This window comes from Falco punctatus (genome assembly GCF_963210335.1).
Source record: "Falco punctatus genome assembly, chromosome: 10".
Lineage (NCBI taxonomy): Eukaryota > Metazoa > Chordata > Aves > Falconiformes > Falconidae > Falco > Falco punctatus.
The window spans coordinates 19,640,041-19,656,029 of NC_137590.1; the positions used below are offsets into that span (position 1 = coordinate 19,640,041).

A 15,989-nucleotide genomic window follows, 5' to 3' on the forward strand; every position below is an offset into this window, starting at 1 on the left:
ATGGCTGGTGTGCACGCACTGCTGCCATGTGCAGGCCGCCTGCCCCTCCGCGGCTCCCGGCACAGGGCACCGGGGCCTGGCTGTGTGGCAGCCGGTGCTGAGGCCCTCCACCTCGGAGCCCGGGGACCACCCAGCCCCGCAGCTGGCGGCTGCCCCGGCCGACTTCCCCCGCCTCTGCCGGGGGCTGCCCCCTCCCCCTACGCTCCCCAGCGTGCCGCGCGCGGCGCTTGGCGGCGCTGTGATGACATCATCACGCCGACACTGAGGCCTGATCCCCATGGCAACGCCGGCCCGGCCCAGCTGGGCCCGGGGTCCCCGCCGCGGTCCGAGAGCGGCAGCGCTGAGGGATGCCGGAAAATACCCCGCACGCCCCGCAGTAACGCCGAGGAAAGAACCGTACGCCAGGCGCACCGGCCAGCCGGTAACCGGGGGGCAGTGGGCGCCGCGCCGCCACGGACCACAACTCCCAGCATGCTCCGCGCGCCGCCCCGCTCACGGATTGGCTCCGCCGGCAGCGCCCCTTGGTGGCAGTGCGGTGGCAGCGCAGAGCGGGAGTCCCCCGGGGGCAGCAGGGCCAGGCCCGAGACCCCGCGGCTCCTCCGGCACGGCACGGCACGGCACGGCACGGCACGGCCTCCCGGGGCTTCGCTCGCCTGCCCCTCGGCGCCACTGCTGTGTCCCGCTCCGTCCCGGGCCCCAGGCCTGGCCCGAGCTATACGCTGCTGTTGCCTGGAGGGAAGCCAAGCCGTGCCTGACCGGGTGGGTGGCCTGGTGACAGGGCCAGGTGCTGTGGTGGGTGCCTTCCCTGGCCTCCCCTTGCCTTCTCTGGGTTTCCTGGGCTTTCCCTGGCCTCTCCTGGCCTGCTGTCCCATGCCGTCCTTCACTGTCCCTTGCCACCTTTGTGCTTGCAGGTTGGGTGCTGGTTTCTTGTTCACGTGCCCACTGCCCGTGGGGGCGAGCGGGGTGAGCGGCAGGACTGGAAGGAGGCGAAGGGCAGTTCGGTGCTGTACCCAGCCCTCCTCTCTCATTTACCAGTGCTTCCTTCCCGCCCCGCAGCGCACTGGCACACACACCAGAGGCCTAAAGCTTGTATGAGGACTTCTGTGGGCACCTGGCGCTGCCAGCTGAGTGTGTGCTTGGTATGGCTTTGCCCCGCAGCTGCCGGGGTGTGCTCGCTTGCCGTAGTGGCAAGGTGAGGTGGTGGTGAGCTGAAGGAGCTCCGGGTCACTGGCTGGTGTGGGCTGGAGAGCAGGAAGGTGCCCTAATGTTGTTACAGGCAGCCTTAGGCAGACAGCTGAGGTGGAAATGTCACTCAGATTGGTTCTGCTAAGGGAAAGAAAACCCAGATGAGTTATGACACGGTTGGACAGCTTGAGGAAGCAGAGCTAATGTATATGAAGACCAACAAAGTGGAAAGTACTTATAGGAAAACGAGTGTTTGTGCTTTACGATGACAGGATTAGGCAGGTGTGTTAGCTGCACAAGTGGTAATGACACTGGAAGGCACCACCGGCAGTCAGCAGCTTTCTGTTGGTTTTTTTGCATTTTGGTGGGAAGGGGTTGAAATGAGAGGAGGAGGGGTGCTGGGAGTTGTGACCAACTTCTCAGCGTGCTAGGTGTTGACTGTAATCCTGGTGCTGTAAGCAAAATGGGAATGTTAACATTAAGTTTCTGAAATCTTTCTGGAAAGAGTTGTAAAGGACAGCATTCCTCCTAAGAGAGCTGAACTCTGAAAGTAAAGCTGAGTGCTGTAACCCTTCCCATATCCCCTGACTTGCAGTACAAACCAAGGACAATCTGCTACTTTTCGAAGGTGAAAATAGATGCTTTTTAAAATTTGCTCTTGGCAAATGAATAGTGCCTTCCTTTCTTTGGTTATACACAGACATCAGACAGAATGCGCTGCCTGAAAATTAAATGCTATCTCATTCTGAAGAAGAAAAATGTGTAAAGGTCGTGTGCTGGTCAGAAAGAGATTCTGTCTGATTCTCAAATCCAAGCCCTTAGGGTTTGGGTGCTTTCGTAGGTGGTGTTGCTCAATCCTGATACTCCCATCTATGAGAAAGCAGAAACTGAAAGAGAAGAGGTCTGATTTTGGTTAGGGGTGATATGGGAAGAGGGGTTGAATTCTGTCCTACCAGTTGTTTCTCAAAGAAGGCACTTCTGAAGGGCTTAGTAAAAGAATAGAAAGTTTCCATTTGATCTAAAGTAATGACAGCATCACTTTCTCTTCCAGTTCCTCAGTTTCTCCATGCACTGGCGCTTTTTATGCTGGATGTGGTTGTAGAATCAGATTCTCAGGCCCCTTCTTCCTTTTTCAGTCTCTTCAGTTTGCAGCTGTGTTCCCTGCTTGTCAGCTTCGTTACTGTAGGCCTCTGTGCGGTTGTGTTTCTGTGCTGTGACTGTGGGCCCGTTTAGGCTGAAGTAGCTGAGGAGGTACTGCTTTCTCCTGTACTGAGCTGCTCTTCTGGCCTCTAGCACAGAGCAAGAAGGTATTGAACCCTTCCCACCTGAGGAAGTTTGTGATGACGCAGGGCCTTGCAAGCAGGACTAAGCTGATGATGCAAAGGAGATGGTTTTTCAGTAGAAAACACTGGAAGTGGATGTTCTTTACTAGGCTGACAACTGTGGTCCACCCTGTTCCTCTTGAAATGTTCACATTTGCAGGGAGGGAGGTAGATCCTAGTGATTCCATATGAAAAGATGAAGAAAGCAAAGAGTGAACACAGGCTTTTCTTAACAAGCGAGCTTTTGGGCAAATAAAGAAGCAAGAGAACTGGCAGAAATCTTTTGCAGGGACTCATGCTGCCCTAATGCTATGCTATAGCTTAACAGCAGGATCAGCAAATATCACTTGTCCACTGTTTGGGCTAGTCATAATTGCTGGCAAAGTGTATGTGGGCAGTTCTGGCTCAGGGAGTACCTCGGATCCAAAACTGGTTTTTAACAGGGCAGTGAGACAGCCTTTTTCTTGTCTGTGGATCTGAACTGACTGATCAAAGAGGAGCGTGATAAGAGTGGGAGTTAAATAAGCACAAGGTTTGATGGAAATTCGTTTGACCCTTCTCAAAACGAGGCACTTGGGATAACGAATGAGCAAGGATCGGGGTGCGTATTCCTTGGGGGCAAGGACCTGGACTTGACACAGCATCTTCCCCAGGGAAGCTCTGCTGTAGTGAGGCTATAGGGGCAGGGAAAGAAGTAGAAATTGCCTATGTCAGGCAGTCTTCCCTGCTGGTTAAGCCTTGCAGTGGCTAGGGGATGCAGTTGCTTAGGAATTCCGGCAAAAGGTTGATAGCTTTTTTGTGTGGTCATGCTGACCCGGTTCATACAGCTGAACATTACCGACAAAGTTTCCTGGATTAACTAACAGTGCTGCAATTCTGGTTTAGTTATCTTCCCGATCAGAAATTATGTTTTACATGGTGACCTAAGTAACATCTGCTTCGTTTAGCATCTGAGCCACTCCCTCCACCATCCTGTTATTTTAGCTGATGTCAGCCTGTTGCTCAATCTGCAACTCCTGACTGAAGAAATGCTTTGTAAGAGAACTCATTACAGCCGCTTCCCTTTTGGGCCTGATTTAACATCTTCACTGCTTCTTAGTGTCCTGGCATCTTGGCCAAATCCTAGGTGTTCAGCCTTTGCTGTTTCAGCCTGAGTCCTTATCTGAGGAATGACTGTTTGTGAACTGCTTTTTTCAGTGTGTCTCATCTCCATCTGCCCTGCAACACTGAAGGTCCCAACCCTGCTACCGAAGTGTGCTCAGTACCTCACTGCGATGGGAGCACATCACAGACCCGCACCAACTGAACCCTGCGAGCAAGGCTGTGGTTGCCTCCCGTTTTGTTGTTGCTTTTGCCTTTTTTTGGCTTGCACACACATACACTGGAAATTACAAAAACAAAATTAGGCACAGGATTTACAGCCCATGCAGTTTTGGGAACAGATGTCTTGGTCATGGTAGGTGTGAGTAAGTACTGTCTGCTTTCAGGAAGGTCTGTACTAGCTCTCAAGGAGCTGGCTGTGGCATTAGAAGCAATTCACTTCTGTCTCCCCCTGCCCCTTTCTACTTCCTATCGCTGCAGAGCTTAGCCAGCATCCCTCAGCATGAAGGCATAACCTGAATGCTTGAGCTGGCTGAGCAACCTGCTGTCCTCCCCCCCTGCACTTGACCCTGGAACTTGTTAGAGCCATCCACTGGCCAAGCCAACCCTAGAAACTGTCCAGAAATGGTTGCTTTTTCCTCTTCTGTTTTCTGCTAGGTTCATGAGCTAAACTGGCCTGTAGTGACCCTCATGAACACTGAAACTAGTGTGGGACAATCAGGGTGGCTGGCGACAAGGAAGAGGCAAAGAAGGGGGGTGGGGGGGTGGGTGTTGTGTGTGTGTGGGGTGTGTGTGTGTGGGGTGTGTGTAGGGGGTGGGTGTGTGCGCACGCGCGTGCGTGTGTGTCTGTGTGTGTGTGTGTGTAATGCAGTCTCCCCTTTTTGACAGCCTCAGGCAGTGTGAATGTTTCACCTGCATGGTGTAACTTTACTCTGAGCCAGCTGCTGCCCTGTGTGTTGTGTCCCTTCACAATGGCTTGTAGAAGAAATGAAGAGCATCAAACAAAAGGCAAGGAGGCCAGCCTGTGCTAAGTAAGTGTTGAATAGCAATGTTTTTTTTTCTTGTTAGACTGGAAAGTTCCTGATTTGACTGGTTTCAGTCTTGGTCATCACCGCCTATTTAGACAGGTTTTGGGCAGTGTGGCCATGCATGACTGAGCAAGCCTGCTAATAACAGAGCAACTGGGTGGAAGAACTGATTCCTTAAACCAGACAGAGCATTCCTCCAGCTGTCTTAAACCTGAAACTGACTGCTAGCCTTGAAAAGTCTGAGCACTTTGCAGACTACCATCATTTGCTACCACACGAGACTGATAATAACAGGTTTTAGTGGGAGTATCTTTCCAGCATGCTGACCAAAACCCCAGGGAACAGAAGCTGATGGCCAAGGTTTAAGAGGCTGGTGGTCTGCCTGGCTTTAATGGTTCTTCCTACTGTGTTCAGCAGAGCATCTGCCAGCATCTGTTGCAGTCTGAAACAGCCAGAGGTGATCGCTAAAGACTTTGTATACTCCTTTCTGCCCTTGTTTGTATACTCCTGTCACTGCCCTTGCGTGTTATCTAACTGACTGTGGGGAGTAGGTGGCCTGTTCTTGTAACTTTTACTGGTTGCTGAAATGCTGCTGTCTTTGGGCATGGTCCAACATCTTCCAAGTTGAAGATGATGACTTATACATGGTCCTCATACCTGATCCTATGTATTAGTATCAAGGTCAAGTCTTGTCCCAATAGAACCTGCTGACTCTTTTTCCTATTTTGTTTCTCTTTCCAGTTTCATTGCTTTTTTCCCCACAAATGCTGTGGTGGAATAAGTTTGAAAATGGGAGAACCAGGTTCTAAGGTCTTAGCTTTTTTTTGCCCAGTTTTTCAGTATGAGGGGCAGAAGTGGCTACAGCACAGGAGAGGCTGCAGTGGATTTCTTCTCCACCAGCTGCTGCTGCCTTGTGGAAGGAGCTGTGTCCAGCTCATCCAGAGGTGACTTTGTGGGGGCAAATACTCTACACTTTACACTAGCTGGCTGCTCTGCAGGTAGCACACTTAAGAGCAAATCCAGCTTCAGCCCCTTGAACTGCTTTTAAATATTTTTACCCTGGTGCCAAGGGGCTGGATGTGGCTTAGGAGGAAATTACACCCAGCAGGAAGGGTGTGCATGTGAAGCCTGTGGAGTTGTGCTGCATCTCAGCTGCATAAACCACACGGGTGTTTTCAGTGTCCCTTTACAGCACAGCAGAAACCAGCTTTTCCCACAGACTCTCAGAAAACTTCCTCTGCTCTCTACTTGCCCTCACCAACCTTTGCCTCACCTCTATAATGAAAATCCTTCCAGGTCTCCTAAACCACTAAGATGATCTAATCTCTTCACTTCCTCTAAACAAGCCATGAAATAAGTGAGCTCCACAGCAGCAGTTCAGAGGTGCCCCCCCCATCTGGATGTCCTGCCTGAGAGAGATTGTGACATGGGCTGCTGCTTGTTTTTGTGGTGGAGCTGGTGCTTTATCGGGCTGGTGCATGTTCCTTAAGCTGGTGTTTAACTGCCAGTTCCCTGTAAAAGCTTGTTTCTTCTCATTATGCTTGAAAGCATTTGCCTGCCTGCCCCTTTTTGGGTGGCTAAATATAAAAGCAAGTATCGCCTACTCTGGAAGGCTTAATGCTGTATAATGTCTGTTCAAACTTGATGCTACACAAACTGTCAAAAGGGCATCTTGCGAATGAGCAATAATTACAAATATGAGCATGCATTGACAGATGGATAGCCTGGTTTATGGGCACAATCAGGGGATAGGGAAACTTTGAAAGAGCTGCATGGCTCCACCTCAGATCTGCTCTGTTGCTGCCTTACCCCCCCCCCACCTCTTGCTGATCAAGTGCAGTGCCACCACTTACTCCCCTTTGAAAACCCTACAACGTGCTGCAACACTGTGCTGGGAGCATGTGGGCTCCCTATGTCACATGTGGGGCCAGGTACATTGCTGCTCATGTGCCACCTCCAGTGTGTGCCTAACACATGCTGTTGGGCGTCCGCACAAAATTAACTGATGGCCTCAGCTGACAGCCTGAGGGATAGAGGGGCCAGACATCTACAGATTCCGAAATGAAATCTCATCTTTAACAAACTTACATTTCGTCTATGTATCCTACTCAGAATGAAAGCTGCCTGATCATTCATGAGGGCTTGAATACTTACCAGTGTTTTGCAGGGGAATTCATGATAGGAAGGAAGTGATTTTTGGTGTATTGAGAAATTTCCCTATGGTTGTTGACTTTAGCAGGGTAGTTCTATTTGCAAGTGCGGTTTTTTTTGTTCCAGCTTTTCAGTATTTGAAGAAAAAGTTACATACAACAGAAATAGGGAATGAGAACAAGAGTTCCCTAGTTTTTAAGACTTTGTAAATCTGAGAGGGGAAAAAAGTGGATCACTCTACAAGAGGATGGCAAGAGTATAGCAAATGCTGTGGATTGTGGCCTGTGTTGGAATGTCAACATGAAATGAATTGTGGCTTTTGCAACTTGGCAGATATGTCTTGGAAAAGCTACAGTACGTCGATATAACGCACAGGCTGTCATTGGGATCAGACCTAGCACTTTTCAGTCACAAATAGTGGAGGCAGCCTTGAAATTAGGTTAAATGGGGCCGATACATGCTCGTAAATTCACCAGATTCTGCTTCTGGCCATGCCTGGCGAACAATTACTGTAGTAACATTGCTCTTCCTCACCGTTGCCTCTAAGCACATTTTTAGAGGCATGTCAAAGAAGAAAAATTAAATTACAAGGGTGTTCTGAACAAATTAGAGAATTGTAATCTCCTGTGGCATTTCATTTAGACTGACTGTATGCAAAAATGTTTCAGAGAGAGGAAAAAAACCCCTGTAACACAACTTAGAAAATGGGTTTTACATTTCTTGTCTACAAAAGCCTGTAGTACAGACTGTTACAAATTATTTTGTCTTTGGGACTTTTCTCCTATAGCAGAACAGCTTAGTGTTCAGTTATCTCCTAAGCAAATTTCCTAGCCTAACTTCAAATATCCTTTGTGTTTCTGTCTTAGGACCGTGTTTCCAGGAACTAGCAGTTCTGCGTAATCCAGTCATTTGCATTCTGTGCCATGAGTACCCAGTGAAAACGTGTTGCCCAAAACCTGGGTTTCCCACATGTAGAAATTTGGGCAACTAAATAAAAAAAAGACTGAAAAATTTGCACAAAGAGCTAGAGGAGGAGTTTGCAGTTAACTGCAATTCCACTTTATGATATCTTACAGAACAAGTGGAGCCCAGATGTTTTTAGTAAACGGCTTTCAAAACACAGTTGAGATCAGTGTCAAATTTCCAGACACATGATCAACCTTGGAGACAAGTTTAGGGTTGCTTTTGTGTTTACATAAAGTCTGTAAGCTGAATTAAACTGAAGTTTGTGGGTAGAAGTGCTGCATAACAAATATTTGACTGGATGCACAGTTTATCTTATTTACAGGACTTTGAGCTTTGAAAAAAGGTTACTGTATTTTTGTTGATGTAATATTCGAGCCATATTCAGCTGTCTGTTGCTCGCTGGATTTGGAACAGTTGTTGCTTTTGAACTCAGATCTGTTATTATTCTAGCCATTAAACTGGCATAGTAAGAAACAAGCATTTTAAAGCTAGAGTGGAATCATTTCTACAATAATAAATGAAACTGTGCATTCCTGAACATTCTGGCCTGTCCAAAACTACAGTGAGCACTCTGCTCGCAGCCAGGGAGCCCTCTTGTTGAAGGTCTAGCCTAAGTCACATGTTAAGTTGTTGTTCACAGACTTTATCAGCAAAATCTGGCTTCTGTTTTTACAAGCTCAGAATTTACTTTGTGCAAATACTGTCCAGTATCTGTATAAAAGTCATGTTTTCAGTCCACAGGAAGTTCACTGCCGTCATTTGGAAAGATCATGCACAAGAAGGGCACAGGTAGACTCGGTATGAATGATATTAAAGTGGATGTAAGAGTCATGGAAACATTTAATAGCACATCTTAGGCCTTACTTGACAAAGTTCTTGCCAACATCAAATGCTCTTGCTGCATGGTGCTATGCATGGCCCTGTCTGCGCAAACTTGCTGTAACCATGTGTCTTGCCCTCTTAAAACCCCACTCCGGGCTTCCAAACTAACAACTGTTTACCCTTGGCCCAGGCTGCAACTGCCTCAGACACACGTGTGTGTACACACAGACACAGGACGTGTGCTGCTCTGCTGAGGTACTGAGGGCTGTGCAAATGCATCTTGGTGGATTTTTCTGCATCAGGGTATATCCTGACGACTGTGCACCAGTTCTCTGACTTAAATCATCTTCTGTATATATGTGGAGACATTAATCAAAGAAGCTCCAATTATTTTTGCACACTTAAATTGTCCTCTCCAGCTGTCATGTGAGGAAGCTAAGCATTACTGTCCCTAAACTGGCTGATGTTCAGGTCTGTGCTCTGTGTATAATAGCTGAGCTGTAAACAAGAAGAGAGTTTGCTCCATTGTTTCTGATGGGATCTTGTCCAAGGGAAAACAGAGATTGTCTTCAACAATTTGAAGCTTGTGTAGGCAGATAATACCTTGACTTTTGCTGTGGGCAGCACGAAGCATGCCTCTACTTCAGACCAACGAAGCAGCTGAGAGCTGACATGAATTCAAAGTAACGCTGCACATGCACTCTGCTGAGAAGATGGATCAGTCCCTGGGTAGCTGTGATGTTGGTGTATAAAAGTGTACCGAAGGAAATAATTCGGATTACCAGGCTGGTTTTCCTGCATACACCAACATCTTTAATCTGTTGGATTTGAATGAGAAAGGCCAGGATCCTCCCTCTAATTCAGATAGTTTAATGAATAATGGTCAGGTGTGAATGACCTGTTAGCTACTGAAAAGAGTATGATAGAAAGTAGTGTGTGAAGCATTGTCAGGTGCAAAAAATGAGCTTGCAGTTACTGAATGTCAGTGATGGGAAGTCCAGATCAAGTATGGTAATGCTTTTAGCGGCCTTCTTCCCAAGAATGCTTGTAAATGCATTCTTCAGGAAGAAAGGCACAAGATAAAAGGTGGTGTAAATCAAGCCATAAGAAAACAGTATGCAATAAAGTCAAAATTAAAACACAATGTAACGGTAGTTTGAGTCAGTTGCACAATAAAAAGAAAAGGTACGGGTATAGGTGAGCCTCAACTCTTCTAAGACTGTGCTGAACACTCTGCACCTTGGTCACCAAGACACCATGACACATGGCTGTACAACCCAGTGTTCCCTATTCTGGCCGCATGTATCTACAATATATACACAATAATATGTATTGTGCAATTTGCAGCTGATCCAGAACACAGCATGTAGGAGTTCCCTAATCTTACTGATGTTTAATCATGGGTTGCACAGACTCTCCAAACTACAGAGGAAATATTCCTATTATTAATGGACTTCCGCTTAATTGCTTACAAAATGTGCTGTCGCACAGCCTTTTCATGAAACAATGTAATGAGGATTGGAAAAAATAAACAACCATAGCTTTCAAGTTAAAAGCTGCTTGGCAACTTCTCCTAGTTCTGCGGGTGCCTTTGTCAGTCACAGGTAAAAAGGTTAGGCGGAAAGAGAGCACAAACAGCAAACATAACAAAAAAGAAATGGTTTAGGGTTTTGTAGGTTCAAGGTTAGTCTTTCCGGATTGCTGAAACATACCCTGCAATGAGCTGGCAATATAGAGTGTCAAGTTATACCAGAATCTGTGCTTCAGGACAACTCCTAATTTCTGGCAAGCCTACTCAGCCAAACAGAAGGTTTGTTTGAGGTACCTGCAAGCTGGTGAAAATACCACAGCATGCAAACAGTGATGGGAGGCCGCCCAGCAGTTAGAACTCTTTTCGGGGGTTGTTTTTTCCTATTTTTTTATATAAGCATTTGTGTGGGAGGAGAACAGGAGATTTCAAATGTACCTGGCAGCCTGCTGAAGCAATAGGTATGACCCACGTTAACTTACAGATCTTAATTACTTCTGATAGTTAACCGACGGAAGCAACAGAAAAGACTAAAACAAAGGAAGCCATAGGCTGCCTGTTCCTTCAGGTGTTCAGAGCACCTCGAAAAGTGCTGTTGTGCTGATGCAAGCCTGGCGCTGCCCTTTTCACACAGACACCCATGCAGTCATGCATGGGAAATCACACATTACCAGGAAGGTTCAAAGACCAAATAAAACTTTGTAGAAAGAACTGGTTAGAGGAAAATTGATTTAACCTGAGTGTGCAGGCTCAGTAAGAACATGCTAACTTGTAATATTTCTGATGAATGTCAACGTTAACATTGGCTTAGTAAAAGCCAAGGTTTTGGCAGCCCAGTGTTACGGGATGATTGCAGTTTAAGTGGGACATTTCTAGGCCTCAAACTTGCACTTATCTGCTTAAAATTTCAGACACCAGAAAGTAAAAGAATCCAGTGTTCCTTGCAAGTAAATGACCGCCCAAATGGTATGACTGTGGTAACACTAAAAGCAGCTGAAATAATCATTATCAGAAGGCTGGTTTTCCCGTTTGACCTTTGATTTCTCAATTACTTATTATTTGGCATTGTGTTTGAACTGACTAGAGGCTCCTCTCCTAAACTTAACCACCAAGCAAATTGAACGTTTGAGGGCAAAAAATGCTAGTTTCTCACCAGCCGCCTTGTGCGTCGTGCCTCTAGTCATCACTGGTGCCAAATCCAGCATGCTGCCTTCCTCAAGTTGCTAGCCAACACCAAAAAACATCACTGCAGGTGCCTGTTAGTAACTTGGAGCAACTGTGAAATGCAATGGGACCATTCAGCCGTGTTTGTCCATCCCTGTTTGCTTGGCTCATCAGGCTAACCAGGGATTTTCACCTTTATTTTAGTGCATTTCTTAGGAGCATTTTTGAGGCAGTCTCCAAAGGCAGGCCTGGTCACTGAGAGAGGAAGTGTCACCAGCTGCTCTGCTGGGGTGGCAAACCAGAGTCATAGCTGCTGTCTGGCACCCAGCTGAGATTTTACACTGGTTTGCAGTCCCAGCTGCTACTTTCAGAGGAAGCAAAAGGAGAAAAAAGCCACATCCACCGTGCCATGATTATCTTCCTTTCCAACACGGTGTAACTTAAGCTGCTCACACGTTTGCCGGTGCAGTTTTAAAGCTCCAGCACGGCTTTTTGTTGGCGAGCAGCCGCGTTTCTGTCAGGGCCCTGGCTAGGCCTTGCCCCGAGGCCTGCTCCCGCCTGCCGGCCTGAGAGCCCCGCGCCCGGGCCGAGACACCCCCAGCCGCCGGGTCTGGGCAGGGGCGGGGGTCGGCCTCCCCTGGAGGCGGAGGGTTGATAGTTTTGGGGTGAAAGGCCCGGCGGGGGTGGGGGGTGGCGGGCAGGACCCCCGAGCAGCGGCCCCGGGGCCCTGAGGCGGCGCGCGCGCGGAGGAGGTGCTGAGTCACGCTGGGCCAGCAGGAGCGCGCGGTGGGCCCCGCCCCCGGGGGCTCGCGGCGGGGCCGCGCGCCGTGACGCTGCGGCACTATAAAACGGGGGGCGCCAGGCAGCGGGTGTTCAGAGCGCGTCGGCGAGGCGGAGCGGAGCGGGTTCCTGCGTCAACAGTGCTTGGACGGAACCGGCCGCGCTCGGGCCCGCCGCCCCTCCCTCACCACCACCTCCTCTGCCACTTCACCCTGCCGTTGCGTACCCACCGATTCGCCCCGTAAGGCATCGCCATGGCAGCGCCCCCTTCCCAGGTGCGCCAGAACTACCACCAGGACTGCGAAGCCGCCATCAACCGCCAGATCAACCTGGAGCTCTACGCCTCCTACGTGTACCTCAGCATGGTGAGCGGCCGCGGGATGTGGGCATGAAGGGAGGGGGCTGCTAGGGGGCGCTGCCGGCCCACCCGGGCCCGCTTGTGGTGGCTGGCGGCAGCGGGGCTGGGCCGGCCTCGGGGGCAGCCGCCGGTGCGGGGAGGTCTGGGCCCGCCCTGGGCCAGGGCCTTGCCGGGGTGGCGGGTGGAAGCGTCGCACCCTCTGTATGCGGCCTGCCCGAGGGAGGGAGGCCTGGAGGGGCTTGCTGGGGGTGAAGGCGTAGCCGGGGCTGCCCGTGCGCTCCCCGGGCCGGGGGTGGCTGCAGCAGCCCCGGCTGCCCCACCAGCCCGGGCAGGGCGGCGCGGCGGGGGCTGCGGGCGCAGCCACGCTCCTCCTCCTCCCCCGCCTCTGGGCCCTTCCCGGCCTTCCCCTGGGGGTGGGGCGGCCGCCTGTGTTCGGTAGGTGAGGCCTTTATCTCGGGGGCGAACGTGGGTTACACGTTAACCGCTCGGGCCGTTGCCCTTGGCGGACTCGTTATCGGCGCAGCTCAGCAGCTCGCAGGCGGCTCTGCCCTTGGGGCTGGGCTGGGGAGCGGCAGCTGGCACCTGGCCCACAGGCGTCCTTGTCTCTCGGGCAAGGGTTTTTTTCGTTCGTGGGTTTTTGAAGTGAGTTGGTGGGAACCCGTGCTTTCCTTGGCGCTGCTTCTGTGTCTCTTTTGGCCTGAGACCCCCCATGCTAGCCGTAGCTGGGATGAGTAACTGGTCCCAGTGGCAGCGCTGACCTCTGTGCAGCAGTCTTTGTGCTGTAGACGCACAGGTCACTTGACTTTACGTAGTGGGATGCTGTGGGACGTAGGTGGAGAACTTTACAGCTTGTTTTATGTGTTTCTATGAAGAGCTGAATCTAATGATGGTGGTGAATGATAGTGGTACAGAAGCACCAGTGTCTTGCCTTGAAACCTCCAAGCCGCTAGCTTAAGCGCAGAGAATTCCGTAGTAGTTCCTCTGGTAAATAACTGGCAGTTGATACAAAGCTTTCCATTGAATTCTGCCTAATGGCTCTGACCAAAGAACAAACAAGCTGTGTAATGACTTCTAACTGCTGTTATTATTTTTTTGCTTTCAAAAACCTGATCTTGTACTTGCTGTTGAATATGTATTTTATTTCAGTTTATCTTTTGTCTTTTAAATGTGATTTTTTTTTCTCCTTTTCCCAAAAGTAGAAAGTGTACTACTTAATCTAATCCCTGGGAAGCCTAGGGAAGCATGGGAGCTTTATTGCAGAAGTACCTTAAAGTTCTTGGCCACCTTTAACTGGCATTGCAGGTCAGAACCTTGACTTGTGATGACTGCAAACAAAAATTGCAGCAAAGATTTCTTCTTGGAAAAGACTTTTCAGGTCTGCTGTGTTTTTAAGGCATTTGAATGGTGCTCAGAAGAATATCTGTCTGTGAAGCATGGAGGGGGGATTGTATCTTCAGAACTGAACCACAGATTCTATGCTGTTCATGGTAGGGGGGTACAGGTTAAAATTTAATCCTAGTCAGGAAAATCTAACTTACTTCTAAGGAAAGAGTTTGCCACCCTGCCTTGCTAGTGTCAGGGCTGCTGCTAGCCTTATCTTGAACTCCAGCCACCTTGAAGTAGGGATGAGAGGAGACCTATCTGAAGTCACAGTAAGTTCCTAGCTTTGTATGGCTGCTGGAGTGAGGCCTGGGTTTTGAATATGAGTTCTTATTTTTCAGTCCTACTATTTTGACCGTGACGATGTGGCTCTGAAAAACTTTGCCAAGTACTTCCTGCATCAGTCCCACGAGGAGCGTGAGCATGCTGAGAAATTGATGAAGCTACAGAATCAGAGGGGCGGACGCATCTTTTTGCAGGACATTAAGGTGAGGAGTGGAGCTATGGGCTGTCTAAAGCAGAACTAGACTTGTCTGTATCCAGACTGGAAGGGGACAAACTTCCCTGTGGGTCCTTTCCCAGGAGCAGCAGCTGACAGCAGATAAGCATACCAGACTGCTGCAATCTGTGATGCTCAGCCCAAAACCTAGAAATACTTGGTATTTTGATAGTTTGTGCTGATTGACTAAGAAAAAGCACTTCTTGTGTAAAAAGAGGATGCCTAGCCCTAGCTTGCTGTGGGGTAAGCATAACTAGAACACAACTGGTTCATCTGTCTTAAATGTAACGGCAAGAGTATTCTGTCTACACTGTTTTGTAGAGAACTCTTGATTCACTTGCCAATAGGAAACCTGAGATTTCTAATTGCTTGTTATGGCCCACTGCAAGATTTCATAGCACTGTTTTCTTGAAGTCACTGGAGTTAGTTTGGAACAGCAGAAAGTAAGCAGTGTTGTAGGGCCAGTTTAATACAAGACAGCTAGTCACAGGGAAAACAGGGAATGAAGTGATGGGCACTTAAGAAGAATTCCCTTGCTTACTAGTAAGTCTGAGTAGTTGTAAAGACTGGACTCTCTGGTAGGTACTTGTGAGCTGAAGACTAGACTTGCCAGTACTGGTGTCTCAGCTGCTTTTTTTCTAAGATCGTGCCTGCTTACACAGGCAGATGTTCAAGCCGTTAGGTTGTAACAGGAGGAGGAAGACAGTAGGTCTGTTAGCTGTCTTGGCTACAAGAGCTCAGAGATTCTAGGGGATGGGGAGAGGTCTGGGATGTGGAGCATGCATTCAGTTCTGTTCCAAGTGTGCACTGTGTGTCTGCCAGGTAGATACCTAAATGCCTAAACGTTGTCTGAACAGGCTTTGAGACTAATTTAAAAGATTTTGTTCCCTAATGGTGCATGGGTACTTACAGAAAATATGGTCATGTGATTTTTTTTTTTTTTCCCCTTCTAGAAGCCAGATCGTGATGATTGGGAGAATGGGCTGACTGCTATGGAGTGCGCCCTGCACCTGGAGAAGAATGTGAACCAGTCACTGTTAGAACTGCACAAACTGGCAACTGAAAAGAACGACCCACATGTAAGTGGATGCTGAAGCTGAGAATGTGGATGTGCAATGAGGGGGCGTGTATGTGTCTAGTTGAGGGGTTTAGGGGCTATATGTGTGTCCCTGAAATCACTAAAGGTGAAAAAAGGGTGTGAACTAGTGATTCAGCCTTTCCAAAGGGAAGGGCCCAGGTGTCAGGCTATATGATGGCTATTTGGTAGGTTATTGCCGTCTTCCAGGAGGACCAGTTGCAGTGTGTTGGGGTGGCTGAGGCCTGACTGACAGAACAGTGGGTGCATAGTTTTGTTCAGATCCTTCTGTTGCTCTTGGGAAGACAGAGCACTTGGATGAACAGCATTTTGAAGAGAAGAAATGCATGAAGCTGAGCTGTGGGAAGGGCTCATTTCTGTGGGGGATGAGTTCTGACTTTGAATTGCTGGGTGTCTGTAAGGCTTTGTGTCATAAGGCTTTTTTATCATAAAATTTTGCAGTTGCTGCTTCTGAATGTTAAAAGCTGTGATGCTTCAGAATGCAGTGTTTGAAACGGGTTCCTTCACAGATAGAAGTTACTGGCAAGGGTGGATTGAGGCTGCTTAGTATCAGGAAGACGTCAGCATGTGTCTGAATCAAAGTACTCTTGAGAGTATCCTGTATAAGTG

General features: G+C 48.9%; 2 protein-coding genes across 2 annotated transcripts in view; both read left to right on the plus strand.

The window, feature by feature from the left end:
- On the plus strand, positions 1–12,352 carry LOC308070609 (uncharacterized protein; the record flags this gene model as incomplete). Its single annotated transcript, XM_080404869.1, has 2 exons — positions 1–2,685; positions 11,249–12,352. The coding sequence occupies one exon, from the start codon at positions 1–3 to the stop codon at positions 1,093–1,095; it is 1,095 nt and encodes a 364-aa protein (XP_080260995.1). The 3' UTR covers positions 1,096–2,685; positions 11,249–12,352.
- The window catches only part of FTH1 (ferritin heavy chain 1), a 4,459-nt gene continuing 739 nt past the window's right edge, over positions 12,270–15,989 (plus strand). Inside the window, exons 1-3 of the mRNA XM_080404876.1 lie at positions 12,270–12,412; positions 14,127–14,273; positions 15,238–15,363. Coding sequence (XP_080261002.1) covers positions 12,302–12,412; positions 14,127–14,273; positions 15,238–15,363 — 384 coding nt within the window. The 5' untranslated portion in view covers positions 12,270–12,301. The remainder of the gene's footprint in view (positions 12,413–14,126; positions 14,274–15,237; positions 15,364–15,989) is intronic.